The sequence below is a fragment of the Cydia pomonella genome, chromosome 6 (genome assembly GCF_033807575.1).
Source record: "Cydia pomonella isolate Wapato2018A chromosome 6, ilCydPomo1, whole genome shotgun sequence".
Classification (NCBI taxonomy): Eukaryota; Metazoa; Arthropoda; class Insecta; order Lepidoptera; family Tortricidae; genus Cydia; species Cydia pomonella.
Genome location: NC_084708.1, coordinates 21316321 through 21337761, shown reverse-complemented (window position 1 = coordinate 21337761; position 21441 = coordinate 21316321). Strand labels below are relative to the sequence as shown.

Genomic DNA, 21441 nt, shown 5'->3' with positions numbered 1-21441 from the left:
GTGCACACTTTGGGACTGTTTGTGTTTAGAATAGGTACTCTATCTACGGTCGTCTTATTTATCCGGGGCGCTGTTACGGGCCTTCATCTCGCCCATGCTCAAGCATTCATAATGATATTATGTAAACATATTGTGCGTACAGCACGTTGTGTGTTATGGGATATCCTAAGCCAACTCCCACCACCATGAATTCAAAGCTCAGCTTTTAATCTTATATCACTTGTCAATCTTCCAAAATCTGAATGCCACCAATGTTATTTTCGATGTCATTCAATAGATGGTTTCTTGTTTATGTAGTAGTAGTCTCAAAACTGAAAAAACCCTTATGCTTACTTTGTTGTCCGTTCGTCATTCCGTCCGTCTATCTGTCTGTCGGTCTGTCTGACAAGACCCTTTATTTCGGAAACGCGTGGAGTTGAAATTAAAACCATTATACTCAGGTCTACAGTCCCTTGAAACGGTGAAAAAATCAAACTTCTAAGTTAACGTAAAAAAAGATACGCCCCATTATGCCGCAAAAAACGTATATTTCGACACTCCAAAGGAAATCAAAACTTATAGGGGCTGTTGACCTAGAACTGAAATTAAATTTGGCAAGTAATAACAGCTTACAATACAAGTACAGAGAAAAATCTGAAAACTATGGCGTGTAGGGCGGGATGTCGCTGTAATATGCGCAAAGCGTTGTCTCGCTCAAACATCGGAGCGACCTGAAATTCGGATCCTGTGTGATAAGCGCCTATAAATTAGTTAAAAAAAAGCTATATTCGTACGTACCCTCGGTGGCGTGTCTTACTCGCAGTTATCCGGTTTTTTTTCTTCTTCTAACCATATTATAAACACGCAGTGCGCGGGAAACCCGGCTGGGGCCGGGAGTCGACGCGGCCGCCCTGGTGGCCCAAGGACCTGCCGTGGGCCAACGTGCGCATGGACGCGCGCTCCGAGGACGAGAAACAGAAGGTACGTGACACACACGAGACCACGGCACCATTATTACGTAAGTGATATGATAACAGAGGACAGAGATAATAAAATTCAACGATAACTTTTAATTCAACGATTTATAATACAGATTTCTGCTGATTGTTAAGGGCCATACCATATATAAATGTCTAACATTGAAATCTTACGGCGCTTGTAATCGCGAAGGAACTAGCTCTTGAGACACAGGGAGACCCTTGTACTAGTATACCTTGAGAGCCGTAAAGTTGCAATAAAGATTTTTTTATACGCGTCAAAGATATTTTCGCGGAATGCTCTTTTACAACAAAGTGGACCTTTTAGTGGAGTGTCAAGCTTAGCTTTGTACGGTTTGTGGGTTCGTTTCACGATAAAAAAAATAGTCAAATTAGGGAAACTACTTATATTTTTAAAGAGGGCGGTACATCCACAAAATACTAGCATAGAGGGACGTGCGGAGAGTGCAACAGCTAATATCGACTGCTTTTAAAACTTGCTCTAGTGCGGTTAACTATCAGGACTGCCCCCGCGCATCCCGCTCTCCCCGGACGTCCCCTAGCTTTAACAAACGTAAAACTGGTATTTAAAACTTAAATCTAATTGCGTCGCTCACATGCCCCACCCCAGTGCTGCCCTAGCAGCACTCTTCTCCTATAGGTATTCGAGCGACGCGTGCGGCGGAACGGGTCAGGACACCCGTCTTCGTCCTTATTCTAACCATTCTGGTTCGTCCGTCTCTCCCAGGCAATGTCTGTTCTATAATGCCTCGTGGCCAGATGTTACGGGGCCCATCAGGGTCGACAATAAGGACTAGGTCTCCCACTTGCAAGGGCCTCTGCTCCTTATTCCATTTTTGTCGCGGCAACAAATCAGGTAACACTTCTCTGACCCAACGTTTCCAATATAGATCGGCAAGCCTCTGAGCTATTCGCCATTGTTTTCTAAGGAAAAACTCGGAGTTATCAAAAATGCCCATTTGAGGTAAGTTCGACGACGAGCCCAAAAGAAAATGGTTTGGTGTCAAGGTCACTGCACTTCCGGCTTCGACAGAGACGTGCGTTAGAGGTCGACTGTTAACAATATTCTCCACCTCGGCTAGTAAAGTGTTATATGTCTCTTCCCTGGGCGCGCGTTCTTTCAGGACGATTTTCAGTGAGCTCTTTACGCTTTTTATAAGTCGCTCCCATGCCCCACCCCAGTGTGGGCTGGCGGCGGGAATAAACGTCCATTTGGTCCCATTATTTATGGCAGCGTTGCGAACCTCTTCATTATTTTTCAGTTCCTGAAGTGCCTTTTTTAGTTCTACGTCGGCTCCACGAAGATTCGTTCCATTGTCTGAAAATATGTGTTGAGGCCATCCCCTCCTCGCGGCCATACGACGGAGGGCCATAATTAAGGCATCGGTAGTCAAGGAAGCGACGGTTTCCAAATGAATAGCCCGAACGGTTAAGCATGTGAAAATCACACCGTACCTCTTCTCCCGCCGTCTCCCAATAGCCACCTCTTGCGGACCGAACAGGTCTATTCCGCAGAAGGTGAATGGTCGCTGGTGATGAGCCATCCGTGCTTCAGGTAAGTTACCCATCCTTGGAATTTCTGGTCTGCTTTTCTTTATTCTGCAGACCATACATTTAGACGCAATATTTTTTACTGTTGGGCGAAGTTTAATAATCCAATATTTTTGTTTAAGGTTGTTCACCACAGTCTCTTGATTCTGATGAGCCGCGCCGACATGGTAAGACTTCACAATCAATCTAGTTATGTAATCTTTTCCATCTAGGATTATAGGCCTTTTTGTTTCAGGTGACACATCGGCAGCAGCATCAATTCGGCCCCCGACGCGCAAGACTCCGTGCTCATCAAGGTAAGGTGATAAGGTAAGTAGCTTACTACTTTTTTCCATGTATTTTCCTTGTTTCAGAATTTTAATTTCTTCACTAAACGATTGCGCCTGTGATTGTCTTATCAGCAGGCGCTCGGCTTCCTCCATTGTCTCGTAATTATTATTATCGGTAAGTTTTCGACATTTTTTTATAAACTCCAAAACAGCGTGAGTACTTCGGAGTAGGCGCAACCACGATGAAAATCGCGTAGGCTCAGGTACAGGTAAGTCAATATACTCATTATTTACCATTTGTATAATGTTAACACACTCTAATTCATTGTCATTTATTGCAGGTTGTAAACAATCCTTCGGCCAAGTGCGCTCATTATCGTATAAGAAAACCGGTCCGTGTAGCCACTGATTTTGCAGAATCGACACATCGTACGCTTCCCTTGTTCCTATGTCCGCTACGTTAAGGTGCGTAGGGACGTACTTCCACTCATCACTGCAGGTAAGTTCATCTATTTCGCCTAAGCGATTAGCTATATACGGCTTATAAGTGCGACATTTGTTTCTGATCCAGTGTAAAGTCGTAGATGAGTCACTCCAGAATATTTTGCGATTAGGTTTTATTTTATGCTCTTTTATTATAGTGTCAGCCAGTCTAGCAGCAAGGACAGCAGAATTTAGTTCAAGTCGAGGAATGGACGTCATTTTATTCGATGAAATTCGGCATTTGCTTGCCACAAATGCGATGTACACATGTGCGTTGCTTTCCCAGCGCCAGTACGCAACGGTACACATAGCCTTAACAGACGAATCGCAAAACAAATGTAATTGTAGATTCGTATAGCATGCAGCGGGCGATGGTTCTAAGTTCAGCGGCTGCACCGGCGCGGGCGCGCCATCCTTGTCTCGCTCACTAGAGGTACCGGCCGCCGCCGCGATCGAGTCTGTCTCGTTCACTCCCGTGACTCCCATATGCGCTGCGTTATAGTAAAATCTCGGCAGCCGTATGTTACGTAATGACTGTAAACAACTTATCCAATTGCACCATTTTTCATATATCTTGTTAGGTATTTCCATATCCCAATCTATGTTTTCTTGCCAACATAATTGTAGAATCATTTTGCCATTAACAGTAAACGGAGATAGAAATCCATAGACGTCAAATATGGACATAACAACTCGCAAAATGTCCCGTTTCGTCGGTCTTTGTGTTCCGTTGATAATATTTTCAGGAATCTTCTTAAATGAAACGTCAAAACCCAGTACATCTTCATGCGGAAACCAGATTAAGCCGAGAGTTCGTTCGCTTTGATATTGTTCTCCGGTTTTAAACTTTACAGCTGCTTCGCCGAGAGTTGATTTTGGCATGGACTCGAGAACTTGTTTACTATTAGAAGTCCAGTTACGTAATTCGAAGCCACCTTGCTGATGAATTGATTTTATATCTCTTATCAACTCAATAGCGGTTTTTTCATCTGGTAGGCTGTCTATATAATCGTCAACGTAGTGTTGGTTGTATATAGCTTCGCAGGCAGGTAACATCGTTGGCTCGAAACGCTGAGCATTCTTGTTTTTTATATATTGGGCTACGAAGGGGCTACAGTTAGCTCCGAATATTAGCGAAGTCATGACGTAGGTTTTCACTGGTCCCTTGGGGTCGCTTCGGTATAAAAACCGTAGTGCATTTTGGTCCTCTTCTCTGATTTTGACTCGTAAAAACATATCTTTTATGTCGGCAGTTACACCAATCCTTTGCTCTCGGAACCGCAACATTATTCCAAACAGTGACCTCAGTAGGTCGGGGCCCTTAAGTAGGTAATGGTTTAGCGACAATCCATTTGTTTCAGCGGCGCAGTCAAAAACAAGCCGGAGGCGCTTCTTATTTTTATTATCCACTCCAAAATGTGGTAGGTACCATGTTTTGCTAGTTACTGTGGTATCCTTTAACTCTTGTGCGTAGTCATTGTCAAACAGGTGCTGGACGCGCTCATTGTATCTCTCTCTATAGCCATCACATCTCTGCATCTTGCGCTCCACTCCCTTAAGGCGCGACATTGCATGAGGAAAAGAGTCAGGCAATTCACAATGCTCATTCTTCCAGGGGAGTCCAACGTACCACCGCCCATCAACAAGTTTAGACGTTTTGTCAAGTTTTTCTATGGCGCATACGTCGTTATAGTTCTCACGGGGTTTACTAGTTACGCCCAATGAGTCATACGTGAAGGAACGACGTACTTCTTCATGTAGATCTTGCAGCAGTCGTTTGTGCTCAGTCGCGTCATCGGTGACGTCATTATTGCAGATAAACAGAGTTGAGTGCAGCGCGGGCACAGCTGACGACATACGGGCGGGAACTCTTCCATGTATGCACCAACCAAGAGGTGTGCGAGTGGCACAGGGCTCGTCAGGACTACCAACGACGACTTCCAAAGGTAACTGCAAGTGGTAGAAGTCTTGGCCTATCAGTATTTCTGGTTTTAAGTTTTCATCACAGAAATTATTTTTGAGTCCTTGTAAATGAGTAAATTTGTCACAATTCACTAAGTTCGTGTTATAGTTCGGTAGGTCAAGGTCGTTAACACTTTGCGCGGTAAGCGTAAACTTTTGTCCATTTTTGTTAGATATAGTTATATCCACGAGATAAGATTCGCACACTAGCTCAGAGTTCTTCCACGCGCCACGCACACGCATGCACTCGCGACGGCCGCGCGCCCCCACCCGTTTGGCGAGGTCTGCGCTTATCATAGTAACCGAGCTGCCGTCGTCAAGCAAACAACTGGTGCTAATCACACCACGGGGTCCATGGATATTTATGGGCACTACTTTTAATAAACCCTTTCGAGTAGAAAATGAGTTCATGTGCGTCACTACTTCCGTATTAGGCTCCGCTTCAATCTCTGTCACTTGCACTGTACTATTATTGTCCTCATTTTGTTTCTCATTAGGCACAAAATGCAATAACCGGTGATGCGCTAATCCACAGTTGTTTACATCGCAGGCCGCTGCGGGACAAGTATTTCGATCGTGATGTGATAACAAACACTTGTAGCATAAACCGCGGCGTTTAACGTATTGCCAACGATCTTTGCGTAATGATTTTTTAAACTTTTTACACTGCGGCAAATCATGTTTACCTGTTTTACAGTAACGGCACATATTTAGTTCATTTTGTCCACTTTGCACTAATACAGTCTGCGCGTTAAAGTCACTCTTATCGTGATATTTATTACGTTTAAAATTGTCCGGACGTGTGTTTAATAATGTAGCACTGCAGGTAGACACTTTGAGCGCTTCTTCGTGAAGAAAATTAGCCAATAAGTCGAATCTAGATGTAGTTCCTTCAATGATGCGTTGATAACTATAATCTGCCCATTTTGATAACAATATGGTAGGCAGCTTTGACAACACAATAGTGACTAGACTCATTCCTTGTAGGTATTCATCACGTTTTAGGGCACGTACGGCAGCGACGTAATTTCTTATTTTATTCGAAAACACAATGATTTCTTTGTGATAATCAGGGGTCATTGTGCCTAATCGTTTGATTTCGTAGACAATCCGGGATAAAATGACGTCAGGGTTCCCGAATTGTAACTCTAAGGTTGACATTAGTATTTCTGGAGATGTGGTACTGATAAGTAGGGCATTCACTGCGTCCTTGGCGGGTCCACGAAGACATTTCCTTAGGCGCCATAGGTTCTCACTATCGCTAAATTTGCAGACTCGGGTAGACTCGTCGAATGCAGATTTAAATTGAAGCCACTCCATAGGGTCTCCAGTAAATATTGGTAATTCTTTAGGTGTGCTGATGCGGCTTAGCAAATTAGAATTGTTGTTTTGGTTGCAAACAGAAGTGGACATTATATCCTTAAGTACACAGGCTAACTGTTGAATTGGACCATCGGTGCCGGAATCCATATCGGCCGGCGGGCGCAGCAAGCCTGAAGATTGACCTTGATTAGCGGCGTGCTGCGATTCCAACTCTAAATTACTGCGTTCTACCCACTTAGCAACTTCACTTCGATTATCGGTTTCCGACGGGGGACTGTATTCTTCTTCTAATTCGGCAAGGTCAGCTTCTAAGCGTTTATCGATAAGCTGCAACTCTATTCGTGCTTTCTTCTCGGCCGCCTCCAGTTCCAACTTCTTTCTACGAGCCTCGATGGTAGATGAAGACGATTTCCGGGACAAAGACTTATGGGAGCCGGGCATTTCCGACTTTGTACTTCGGGATTTTAACACCATTGGTTTATCAGGATGCACTGTTTGTGATTTCTTCTCGACTGACTCCAATTCTAGCTTGCTGCGAGCCTCCATAGAAGATGTAAATGATTTCTCAGACCCAAGTTTATGGGAGCCAGGCAACACGTCAGCTTTTAACATCTCGGATTTCTCACTTCGTACTTCCAATAAATTGTCCGGTTGCACTTTAGTTTCATCATTTATAGCTGCACTTGTACACGGCTCACTTTGCACGGCTTCCTTTCTCTCCTGTTCTCTTCTTACAGTTCCACGGGTTTTGACCATTATTTTCGACGGTGGCGTGAAGAACATTAAGATCCGGCTCGAAGACCACTTTGTACGGTTTGTGGGTTCGTTTCACGATAAAAAAAATAGTCAAATTAGGGAAACTACTTATATTTTTAAAGAGGGCGGTACATCCACAAAATACTAGCATAGAGGGACGTGCGGAGAGTGCAACAGCTAATATCGACTGCTTTTAAAACTTGCTCTAGTGCGGTTAACTATCAGGACTGCCCCCGCGCATCCCGCTCTCCCCGGACGTCCCCTAGCTTTAACAAACGTAAAACTGGTATTTAAAACTTAAATCTAATTGCGTCGCTCACAAGCTTGTAGACATTTCCTGTGCCCACGGTAGTAAAGATGATAATTTCGCCAGATGTCGTGGACGCACGCGCTTCGTCAGATCGTGATCAACTGCTACAAGTACCACGGCCGCGAGGACCTGCTGCCCGCCTTCACCGAGGACGACGATCAGAAACCTACGCAGCCCGTGAGTACAACTGTAAACCTTACTCCAAACATAAGGCTCACTATCAACTGCTACAAGTACCACGGCCGCGAGGACCTGCTGCCCGCCTTCACCGAGGACGACGATCAGAAACCTACGCAGCCCGTGAGTACAACTATAAACCTTACTCCAAACATAAGGCTCACTATCAACTGCTACAAGTACCACGGCCGCGAGGACCTGCTGCCCGCCTTCACCGAGGACGACGATCAGAAACCTACGCAGCCCGTGAGTACAACTGTAAACCTTACTCCAAACATAAGGCTCACTATCAACTGCTACAAGTACCACGGCCGCGAGGACCTGCTGCCCGCCTTCACCGAGGACGACGATCAGAAACCTACGCAGCCCGTGAGTACAACTGTAAACCTTACTCCAAACATAAGGCTCACTATCAACTGCTACAAGTACCACGGCCGCGAGGACCTGCTGCCCGCCTTCACCGAGGACGACGATCAGAAACCTACGCAGCCCGTGAGTACAACTGTAAACCTTACTCCAAACATAAGGCTCACTATCAACTGCTACAAGTACCACGGCCGCGAGGACCTGCTGCCCGCCTTCACCGAGGACGACGATCAGAAACCCACGCAGCCCGAGAGACAAAACCGAACCTTCTGCCGAATCATGATTTTTACGTCGAAACCATCACCGAAACTTCGATCGGACACTATTCTCAAGTCTTTGTTCCTAATTCACTTTGTGTGGGAACACAACATTTATATAGAACTAGCAATGAACTCGCCAGGAGTAGTGGTTCTTAACTTTTCAGTGATAAACGATGAAATTTCTTTTGGTCCATCACCAACTGCTTGGTGTGGTAAGTATTTAACCTATGACGAATTAAGTCAACAAAAGATGGACCACTTCAGACGCTTCCAGGGATTATATCGGTTAAGAACCACATCACAGAAGATTTTTTGTAACTCCTACGAATACTAATGTAACGCCTTCTTGCTGCAGTTCTCTCTTTTTCGACTTGCGTTGCGTCGTCCCAGTGTCATCTTTGCGACGTTTGCACTTAGAATTTTTCATCGAGCATGGTCGTGGCGCCGCCGGTACGAAGTTTTGTCTTATTTATCAGACTACGGCGGTTTATTTTATTTTTACGGCGGCGGCTAAAAGGTTAGTGGGTTGCAACGACGCGACGCAAGGCAATAATGGGGCCGTACTGTTTAAAGTGACATGTGGAAAGCATGTTTACTCTATGTATATTATTACTGTCAGTTTATTACTAACTTTGTAATTGTTTTTGATTGTGGCACTTGGATTTTTCTTACACATTAATGTAATGATGACCTCCTCTTAACGCTTCATTCGGACTGCCGCCCTGGACCCGGTAACAGATATCGGCCTGCATGCCGTCCGCGTCGTCCAACTCGTCGCGCGGCTCGCCCGGCCGCGCCGCGCCCGCCGTGCTGGCCAGCCAGCAAGTGTGCATCGACCAGATGACGCTCACCGACGTCGATGTACGACTAGCGATTTTAATCTTCGCAGCTTAGACCATAATTTGATGACCTTGTATCATTAACTATATTTTCTAACACAAAATTTCTTGAAATGAAAAGTCTCCAGGTTAAATAATACATCGGACGATCTGTTCGGATAATGTTGGTTGCCCTTTATATTATCTACCTTGTCATCGAGTATGTAAGTCACTTACATACTTGTTAGAAAGTAACTGGCACAACCTAGCCACCCTAGCCAACCTAGGACTTTTTCTAGCAAAAACGAGGTATTGACAAAATGAAACGTCGCTACCTGAAAATCACTCGCCGACATTTTATTACCCGCCGCTTTTATGATCTGGCATTTCAACATTAATGATTTCTGGCATTTTAACACATTTAAAAACTATATTTTCTAACTCAAAATGTTGAAATGAGAGGGCCATGGTTTACTTCTCAGTGGCAGCTAAGAATTTCTAAAACAATACCGGCTAGTCGCCTCGTAAAGCGTTCGGACGTTTTATTCGAATGATAGGTTCCCTTTTATTAACAATCGTGGCATGCTTCACTTACATACTAAAAAGTGACTCCCACGATGATAAAATCTGATAATGATTGACGACCAGGCTCCTCAGGTCACCACGGTGACAATTTACAACTGACACAAAAATAACAACAATGGATTAAATTAATGAATGAACACTGACAATTTCCTCTTCATTTCCGTGTCGTTAAGGATGGTATTCCACCTGTCCAATGTGATCAAGATTGTCAATTGTAGATGCCAATTGTCATATTGGTGGAATAGGGGTCAGAAGTTCTGAGAATAAAGATGAAATAATTGATTTATTTGTTTATTAGGATCACCAACAGAAGATACAATTCACCTACTATAATTTAAATACTAAAAGAACACATTTATAATTGATCCCCCACTTAAAGGCAATCACAACATGAATTATTTAAGTTAAGATTCGGAATAAGAGCTTAACATAAATTTGAATAAGTACAAATAATAATTTATCTTACATACAGATGTCACAATACGCGCCAGCGGTGCTACAGACCATAACCAACCCGGACGGGTCCGTGTCTCTCGTGCAGATCGACCCCTCGCACCCCATCATCACGTTGCCGGACGGCACCACGGCGCAAGTGGTGAGTCACGTCCACTACAGATGTCACAGCGGTGCTACAGACCATGACCGACCCGGACGGGTCCGTGTCTCTCGTGCAGATCGACCCCTCGCACCCCATCATCACGTTGCCGGACGGCACCACGGCGCAAGTGGTGAGTCACGTCCACTACAGATGTCACAGCGGTGCTACAGACCATGACCGACCCGGACGGGTCCGTGTCTCTCGTGCAGATCGACCCCTCGCACCCCATCATCACGTTGCCGGACGGCACCACGGCGCAAGTGGTGAGTCACGTCCACTACAGATGTCACAGCGGTGCTACAGACCATAACCGACCCGGACGGGTCCGTGTCTCTCGTGCAGATCGACCCCTCGCACCCCATCATCACGTTGCCGGACGGCACCACGGCGCAAGTGGTGAGTCACGTCCACTACAGATGTCACAGCGGTGCTACAGACCATAACCGACCCGGACGGGTCCGTGTCTCTCGTGCAGATCGACCCCTCGCACCCCATCATCACGTTGCCGGACGGCACCACGGCGCAAGTGGTGAGTCACGTCCACTACAGATGTCACAGCGGTGCTACAGACCATAACCGACCCGGACGGGTCCGTGTCTCTCGTGCAGATCGACCCCTCGCACCCCATCATCACGTTGCCGGACGGCACCACGGCGCAAGTGGTGAGTCACGTCCACTACAGATGTCACAGCGGTGCTACAGACCATAACCGACCCGGACGGGTCCGTGTCTCTCGTGCAGATCGACCCCTCGCACCCCATCATCACGTTGCCGGACGGCACCACGGCGCAAGTGGTGAGTCACGTCCACTACAAATGTCACAGCGGTGCTACAGACCATAACCGACCCGGAAGGGTCCGTGCACCTCGACCCATTCACCCCATCATCACGCTGCCGATCAGCACCACAGCGCAAGTGGTGGGTCACGTTCACAACAGATATCACAGAACAGCGGGGCCATAAACAACCCGGACGAGTCCGTGGCACTCATGCAGCTCTACCCCTGCCACGCTATTATCATTGCGATAATGGATTTCGTTACACGTTACCATTTTCACACTGCGTCTCGTCTTGACCATTGTCTTGTCTGTGCCAAATTTTACAACGAAAAATACTCACTTAACTACTTGGGTTATCCGTGCCGACTTTTTATATGATCCTAAGATTTCAGTTAACATAAATAGAAGAAGAATTCAAATATATAAAATATTGAGATTAATAACTAAAAATGCACGGTGGGTAAATTTCACGTGAAACGTAGCGATGCCCAATAAAAATCATGGCGCTTGTCCTGGTTTAATATGTACGTCCACATTTTAATAGTACGATTTTAGCCGAGGCGGCGTGCTCGGGCGAGGAAAACGCACGCGCCGCCTAGGCTGAGGCACGTCTACACTGGCCGTTTTGTGCGCGAGGAGATTGCCTCGCGCGTATGCTCGCTCTGTGTGGACCCGCCCAATGGTTTTGTATCGTATTTACAGATCCACTCTGGCGAAGGCGGCGCAAGCGGAGTTGTCCAAACACTGGACGGCGAGTCGGTCGCAGTCGACCTCAACGCCGTGGCCGAGGCCACGCTCAACCACGACGGGCAGATCATTCTCACCGGCGAGGACGGACATGGTAAGATATATATACAGATAAGCAGATTGTACAAAACTTGCAAAAACGTTTATTTACAAATACAGGTTACATACAAAAAATGACGACATCCGTTGAGAAACTAGTCTGAGCTATCTTACCCGTCTGCGATTGCGGGTAACATTATCATAGCATAGGCCTTTTCATCTGCGTCAGATGTTTTAAACAGCATCCTGGTGACGACACTTGCTTTCGCGGCTGCATAGTCCCTACGCGAGAGATGATCCCGCGTCCACACACGCAACAGGTGTATGTAAATCTATTTATGTTAGTGGTAATTAGTGTAAACAATGTAATACTGTGTTGCAGGGTACCCAGTGTCGGTGTCGGGCGTGATCACGGTGCCCGTGTCGGCGTCCGTGTACCAGTCCATGGTGGCGTCCATGCAGCAGCAGGACGGCGTGTGCGTGGCGCCGCTGGTGCAGGTACCGTGCCCGCTTGTAGCCTGCCATAGCTCCCTGGCGACTGGCTGTCAAAAGTTGCTACCTTTGTCAAATTGACAGCTGTCAAAACTTCATTGTGACCTATTAATCCTATTATGGAAGGTAGAGGCAAGGACCAGAAACTCCTTAGGCAGAATTGTTGCAAAAGTGTCCAGCTGTCAGCTATAAATAATAGTTCCAAATCTCTTCAGAGTAGCGCTAGAGTAGCTAAGAACCTAGGCGTTATTGACTGAGTGAAGTGCGCTGTTTATGATTAGATTTTTTTCTCAAGTATTCTAGGTATTGTAGCGCCACCTATTTATGGATATTTGGCGGACACATTTTGGTATATGGAGATTCCTGTTCCTCTGTTCCTTACCTCTACCTTCCATACTATGTGTAGAACGCCGGTCGTCAGGAAGATAAGTCAAAACCGCACTGAACTTCGTTATTTTTAGCGTTAGAAAGAAGGTAAGCTATCTTGACTTGTCTTATTGAAAAACACTTGAAAAATAAGTTGCAGCTTATTTTGAATAGAATAGAATATTTTTTATTCGTAAACTCAAGACGCGTTACATAATATAACAAAAACAAAGAAAGTATAAAGTGCCACGAAATGGCCTCATCTCAGCATGTTGCTGGTGGCTTCCAGCGCTGATCTTCCGATGAGACCATCAAGTGAGAAAAATCACGAAAGGTAACAGACAAGAAGGAGAAAGACATAAAATAAAATAGAGTGAACAAATTGAAAAATAGATAAAAGATAACGACTAAATTTTGGTTTTATAGTTACTATTTTTCAATACAAAAACGCATCAAGATCGTTAACCCTCTAATGCTAAGAAAACGAAGTATAATCGAAAACCCAGGACATTTTATTTCATTTTATCACTGACCACCAGCCTGAAACCGCATTATTTTGGCAAATTTGGCATGACTTTTCCTTTGACGTTCCTTGTGCCGTTAAGTATTTTTTATTTTGTTGGGTTTGCTTTTACTTTACTAAATAAATACTGCGTTGATGGACACATTGCTTTGTCAGTAAAGAAAATATAGCCCCACCTCCACCCACGAAATAAATTAATCAATAAATATCATTACTAAATAGGTATAATTTACAGGTAGCTGCGGTTCAAGTAATACGCGTGAAAAAAGAAATTGAATAACGATACCAAAGAAACCAGTACAATGATAGAATATCGAACCGTGCCATTATACTTACTAGCTAGTTTAACTACTTACACAGTTGATTGCCATCTAAATTTAGTCAAATTAAGTTGCAAACTAGGTCTTTAAATGCACGTCAGCCACCGGCTGGAGTGCATTAAAGACTCGAGTTTGCAATGTTCTTACCCTCGGATTTACACACAATGTTTTTCATCACACTTGCGAAGAAAGGACTAAATTTTAAGCAAAAAAATTCTTAAATACAGGTGACCTAGCGATGACAGGTTAGGCATCGAAGGCACAGAGTCTGAATCCGGCATTCAGCCACAATTAAAAAATCTGTAAAAATAGTTTAAACTGCTATTAATGAAATTAAATATTTTTTAAGATGAACAATAAAAATAAATTATAAACGTCAGAATTTTAAAAGTAAAACTCATTTATACCTACTTGGTTTGTATGAATTATTAGTGACGCAATTTAAAAAAGCTGTAACTCCTTATTATAGGGAGTTGTAGCTTTTTTTTTTTCACAATCCATAATTCCCGTGGGAACAATACGTGCCCTTATTTTTCAGTATACCTACATGAATGAAGATCTTTCTCGAGCAAGTGTGATGAAAATATTATAACATAACAACTAGAAATATTTAGTTTGGATACGCATATCAACATTACCTTAGTCTTAAATAGGTAGCCACCTATGTCATAAAGTTTTGGTAAACTATGACGATTTTCTAATATTTTTCAAAAGCCAATTTGTGCGTGTTTATTTAAACTCCCAGAATTTCAAAATTTAAATTTTAACTATCTTTGCTATCATATCGATATCACGTCGTTGGAAAGCGACGGTTTTTATATGCCGACTCAAGAATAATCGCGACGTAACGAAAAGTGTGGGGGTGTCAGAAATGTGTTCAAATATAAGAAAAGTGATGGCAACCAACTCGTGTAGGTTTGGGTGTATGTCACATAAGATTTGTGATATTATTTATATTGGTCCTCATTTTATTGAGTTAGCCTTTAGACATAGGACCTGTTTCATCAAAACTTGCAACTTTTACAATCGAAAGATTTGAAAGGAGACTATCATCTTACAATATAAGTTATAAGCTTTTTGAAACAGGCCCCTGACCTTTAATTGTAAGTATGCTAATACAAATTTAGAGTTTAACAGATACCAATGAAACGTTATTTGTGGCATTATTTTTAGTGATTATGTATGTTCTTTTGTTCATTGGTAAGGTTTTTGCATACTATTATTCATATATAACCGTTGCAGTTAGCAAGTCAAGTCGCAATATATTTTTTTATATTCTTGAAATAGTGACAGGTACATATTTACACTAAACAGTACCTTGTGGCTATTATTTCTGGAAAGTATTACTTTAGTGTTCAACGCTAGTCAAGTCAAAGAGTACTATAAAAGTAAACATGGATTTAATTATTTATTCTTAATATATTTTGCCCTATTTGTTCACTGTCAAGTGGCAACTTTCGTATTAGCACATCTGGGCATTAGTATAAAGTTATAAACATAAAACAAGTATTTTTTTATTACACAGTGACTTGTCAAAGATTAGATTCTTTATTTAAGTAGAATCTTGTTCCGAAAGGAATCATACGAAAATATCCACTTATACGTGGGCTATTTTATTTAGAGTAGTAAAACACTTAGTGTTGGTAAAGAATTCGAATCTTTGGATTCAATTTGAAGAACTTGAGTCTTTGGATTCAATTTGAAGAACACGAGTCTTTGGATTCAATTTGAAGAACTCGAGTCTTTGGATTCAATTTGAAAAAATTGATTCTTTTTTACGTCACAAAAAATCTGAATCTTTTAAGTCCCAAGTCGAGTTCTTTATCGAGTATTTTAAGTGCATGTTAACCACTTAAAGTATGTCAAAAAAATATTTTGTTTAAATTTGAACTTTCATAGCTGTCAAAAGAGTTCAATATTTGACTGTCATATATATATGTATATCATGTATATCATATATGTGGTGTGCATATGCGGTAAAGGATTGAAAGGACTCGAACCTTCTTATAAAGACTTGGTTTTGTTTTATTAAATAACAAAAAATCAAAATTGAAAAATAAAAGTGTAGTATACAATACTAAATTCTAAATAAAATGTCCCACTTACATTTCAATGAACGATTTTAAGTCTGAACTGAATACAAACAGAAAAACTATTTGATTAATAAGCCACATAGTTGCGATTTTACGTAAATTATTAAGGAAACGCATGTCAATAGTATTTTACTTTGGTGTATATTAATTTAAGTGCACGTAGTGCTTTATTTTTATTTACCGAGTTGTATTTGTGTTGTTCATAGTTTAATTGAAATTTTATTGTGTGTTGATTTTGTCTGTTGTTATTTCCAATCCTTTAACTTTTGCATTTTGATTCGGAATTTATTAATAAAAATGAATTGTTTGGTTTCTTATGTGTATAAGGGAACTTCAGAAAATAGTGTACCTAATAGCGTGAGTTGTGAAGTAAATAAAAAAAGTTAATCATTGTTAGTTTTGTGATGATAATTAATTAAGCATTCAATTTTAATAAAAACTTGGTTTTGGTGTTATTTTCATAAACTATAAGCGATATTACAATCTAAATAAAACCGGACTAGTGTGAGTCGGACTCGCCCACCGAGGGTTCCGTACTTTTTAGTATTTAGTATTACGCAACAGAAATACATCATCTATGAAAATTTCAACTGTGATAGCTAGCTATCACGGTTCATGAGATACAGCCTGGTGACAGACAGACTGCCGGACAGCGGAGTCTTAGTAAGCAGGGTCCCGTTTTATCCTTTGGGTACGGAACCCTAAAAAAGGCAAAAACTTGATTTCCGTTAAGATTTTATGCTTAATAGTTGTCACATGACTGACAATGATTAACTTTTCTTAGCTATTCTCGCTAATGAGCTACACTATTTTCTGAAAGCTCCCATAATTACATACTTCAAAAGGCAAAAACTCTCTAACTACGGTAGAGTCAGAACAAGCTAAGTTGGGAAACGGTGCAAGTGTTATTTAAACGTCATAATCTCATGGAAGTTTGACGTTTAAAATAACACTTGCGCCGTCTTGGCGAAACTCGCTGCCAACTTAGCTAGGTCTGAATTAAAGACCTTTGGATCTCAATACTCGAATTCCTTGCATCTGTGCAATTCAAAAACGGATGTAAATATGTGATTATGATTAATACTTCACGTTTGATTATGAGAATGGAGCTCAGTGTAAGGCCTGAGTGGACGCTCGAAGCGGAGCGTTCGGCGGGGCGTGCAGCGTGGCGTGATGTGAGCAACGTGCACTGCGGCCGCTCCAATACGTTTGCGTTTGTTTAATATGCACGCCGCACTCCCCGCTCCGATGCACGCCCAGCTCGAGCGTGTACTCAGGCCTTATACTTACGCTTCTCTTGGATCCCAGCGGGGAAACGCTATCGCTATACTGATCATAGGAAATTTATAACTTTAGTTTTGTGATATTATTGTTCTAATAAGTTACAGGGTTGGTTTTAATTTGTGTTTGCGTTGTTGATTGTTTACCAAAACCGAGTGTCCTGTTTTATAATGCATGATAATGTGTTATATAAACTCTATATTTGTAAAACCATAACAAAGAAAATTTGAAATAGAGGTGGATTGTCAAAGAAAACTTAGTAGACACAGTACATTTACTGCCATCTTTCGACACATGATTAAAACTTTTAGAACGCCATTTGACTTTGATCATTACTCTTTCAGTGATGTGTGTTAAATTTGTTAAATATCAATAAGTGGCGCCATCTTACCGGGCATAGACTAAAGGTTGTGGCGCCATCGCTCGAAACGATGCCGCCATACCTTTGCCCTTTGATCTATTAGATGGCGCCACTTTTTGATATTTAACTAATTTAACACATATTAGTGAAATAATAAGAATCAAAGTCGAAAGTTTTCTTTGACAGTCCACCTCTATTTCAAATTCTCTTTGGCCATAATTATAACAGCCGCACGTTTATGTAACGAATAATTTAGATGTGTGTGTAACAAAATTAATAAAGATCAAACAGAAATAGGAAATCTTCCTTTTCGTCTTGATCGATCTCAAAACTAGTATGTGCCCATTGTTACATAAAAGTGCGCATATTGAAGTTATTTCAAGGACATTTCCTTGTATTTTAGTACACATGATTACCAGAGGTGTTTTAGCATAATAAAATAATAATATATTACCAGTGTGTTGTCGGCCATTGTGTTTCAAGTGTTGATTCTTATGTTGGCAGACATGGAGCATAGAAGGGAGCGGAGATGACACGACACTAGTCAAACTGAATCAAAACGTATGTAACAGGCCCCGGCGGTTTGATCAGTTTTGTATTGGTGAACTTTTCGTTTTTATTTTAGTTACAACGCACCTTTTGACTCTCCGCTCTTTCGAGCTCCGATTATTTTTACCAAAGAATTCGTCAGGACCCAACGAACTAGACGTGTGGGCGTCGGATTTTGTTTTTAGCTGTATGTTATTATGTTGGCATGCCGTGTTTACCATAGTTCTGTTCTACACTCGAGAGCATCGAAAACAGATCTATTTTTATTATTTTTTTGTGTAAATTTACCCGTTTTCACTCCTCTTGAGTGTATTTATTTACTATAGCGCTATTATGTAACGACATAGACAATTGAGTCATCAAAGACATACAGTTGAGTCATCAAAGACATACAGTCCAAGAATATCCGGGGCACAAAAAGTGGTAATTTCTTTTACTTATACATATTTAGAGGTAAATCACCGCAAAATCTATGGCACTGTTAGCTGTCAAGCAACCAGCCAAAATCCTTTGACTCTCCAAGTGTACAGTGACTCAATTGTGTATGTAAAGTTTAGCTTTACATTTTATCTGGAGTACGTCAGAAACTTATCAAAGACTACGGTGGTTCTTCAAAGTTTTTATTACATCACACTTTTTACAAATTTTATAATTTTTACGTTATTTTATACGCAGAGCCTCGAGAGAGCACTTTTTGCTCCTATTAGAATCCAAAGAGCTCATGGTTCGGAGTAGAAATAACGTAAAAATCACAAATTAAAAAAAGTGTAGTGTACAGTCGCCATCAGATATATTTGAGCGGCCAATGTGCTCAAAAATATCTGAACACGCACTCTAACGCCTTGACAACAAATGCGTGTTCAGATATTTTTGAGCACCTCTGCCGCTCCGATATATCTGATGGCGACTGTACAACTGGCTCATTGTGGCATCTGCTAGTTATGCGCTTAGCACACTGCTTCCGATTCGCACGTGCGAGCGTGATGTCGCTATAATACGCGCATAGCGTTATCTCGCTCAAACATCAGAGCGACATGCTAATCGGATGCAGTGTGCCTTGCGCCCTATACCGTGTGTCGCAATTGGCTCGCGTGATACAGTAGCGCTATATGATTTAGAGTGCAAACACACTGGGTGCGTTTAAACGGTCGCCGAGTGTGTTTAGGTAAAGTACGGGGGAAAGTACAAACGTTTTCATGCTGCGAACGTCCGCCAGTGTGATTGAACTATTTGTGTATGGCAGTGTGGCACTGGCTTGTTACAATATTCATTTGAACTTGTTTTGTTTGTCAAGTATTGTAGAGTTTTTATATTATGTTAGTATCTTTATTAGTTGCGGCGCTTTGAATACAATATCCTACAATCTTTTGCCACAGAATAAATAATAGTACAGAAGTGACACTTCCTACAAAAGTTTGTCAGCGATTCAGAGACTACACTATCCCTTTCGGCTATTTAGGGTTGCAAAGGGACGTCAAGTAGTGCCAACCCTAATAATTGCTCGGATCAATGCTGAGCCTAACGGAGCCGAGAATGCCCGAACGCTCTATAGTGTCTTGCAAACTAAAAATATCATGATGCTTCTTTAAGGAGTAAAATGTTACTTTTATATTTTTAATTCTACAACCAAGTCGGTAAGTATTATAAGTGTAAGTATATTTTTATGATTTGAAAATAAGTAATAAAAGTATTAACTTTTTTACAATTTCAACGCCACCTTGTGCTCTAAGTATCTACACAGCTTATTTTTCTTCCGTGTAAATTTACCAACGGAAAAATGGTCGTGTTGTTTTAGTAAAATTTGAATGAGATATAGATATATTGAGTATGATATTGCATTCACGGCGTCGCTCATTGCTAGTTGATTTGTATTAAACGCTCCCATTGTATTCGTGTGTTTCATTGTGTTTTGTATACAGAGGGCCTACCGCGAACATCGAAGTTTCCAAATTGCGGGCAGCTTTCTCTTTTACTTTACTTAAGGCTTGAGTGACAGAGAAAGATGCCCGCAATTTGCGAACTTCGGTTTTCACCGTAGGCCCTCTGCTGTCCCGGCGGAAAATTTCCAATTTTGAGTATAAAACTCATATGTATGGGGAATCAATTTCCTGCGATCGAATTTAAATTTTACGGTTTAACACTCATATTTTCGTCACTCGTGCGTCATGTTTCGGAGAGCGTAGATCTCCATTTTCAAGAACTAGGAGTGCATGAGTGAGTTAAATCGTAACATGAGCTTGATTTCCTGAGTGGTTTGAGATTTATTTGGAAACTTTCCGCACATTTTAGTTTTGTACATAGCTCGTCGCTTCCGCACTTAATGGCCTGCATGAGGTGTGTATACGTTTCTTTATTTCGTGTTTTATTGCTATTTTTATAATAAGAAGTATAGTAGTTTTGTGTCATTCAAATTCAATCTTAGAATCGTCGAAGTACTGCTGACTTAACAGAGTACCGCAAATATTGCCTGGCACAGGCCTGAGATATTGTGTTGGTGTATTAATGTCAGTTTATCAGTTTAGTTATATTTGGCGAGAATAATATTTTTTTCCTTTATTCTAGTTTCGAGGAGACAGTGTGTATCGATAAAAAAAACAATGAAGATTCCATTTATTCAGGGTGTTTTTCAATTCAAATCTTATAAATAGGACTTTGTGAGGTGGATGGATAAAAAACTTCTATTGGATCTACCCCAAAATCTTCAAAAACATAGACATTTAGGCTGATCAGATATTTTGTAGTAAATATCATTGTGATAAAGTACCTAGGTATATATACATGGGGCAATTGACAAAAAAAATGACATTTTACCACACCTAAAGCATACGACTTCCTAGTTGCTGTTATGTGAAAACCCTAAAATGTGGTTTAACGCCTTTTGTCATTTAGTCTTCCTTTTGTACGATACGTTTTGTGCAATAATAAATAAATAAATGTAACGTTAATCATCCTCCAGGTCGAGCAAAACGGCGAAGGCCTAGAAGCGCTGGGGATGGGCGGCGGCGTGGCGCAAGTCATGCTGCAGGGCGGCGACGCGCAGGTGCTGCAGGTGCTCAGTCTCAAAGACGCCACCGTGCTCACCAAGGCCATGGTACGTAGAAGTCTTGTGTATTGTCGTCCCTTTGTTTGGCATAATTGGCTACTTGACAATTTTTTGGAAATAATGTCAATCGATCTTGATTTTCCTGGGGATCAAATGTCTATATAGGACTCATGGCATTTAAGCAATACAAAGGTCAGAAATGAGAGTTAAAGTCTGACGCTCGCACTTGACGATTGAAACGCCTCTAACAAAATGATAATGTGATGTGACGTCACATTACATAAGTCTGTCCTAAATGTATGGAAGATCAAGAGAATGGCTGTTTTAACCCTGAAATATTGTGTTTATGTAAATAGTTGTCATACAATTTATTTTTCAATAAAATGCAAGGAATCGAATGGTAATATTTTCTT

The 21441-nt window shown here is 41.8% G+C and overlaps 1 protein-coding gene across 1 annotated transcript in view; it reads left to right on the top strand.

Annotated features, from left to right (window-relative positions):
- The window catches only part of LOC133519313 (DNA-binding protein Ewg), a 35731-nt gene that overhangs the window by 9920 nt on the left and 4370 nt on the right, over positions 1-21441 (top strand). The window contains exons 7-13 of the mRNA XM_061853349.1: positions 848-960; positions 7695-7808; positions 9173-9295; positions 10310-10432; positions 11917-12055; positions 12383-12498; positions 20942-21076. Coding sequence (XP_061709333.1) covers positions 848-960; positions 7695-7808; positions 9173-9295; positions 10310-10432; positions 11917-12055; positions 12383-12498; positions 20942-21076 — 863 coding nt within the window. The remainder of the gene's footprint in view (positions 1-847; positions 961-7694; positions 7809-9172; positions 9296-10309; positions 10433-11916; positions 12056-12382; positions 12499-20941; positions 21077-21441) is intronic.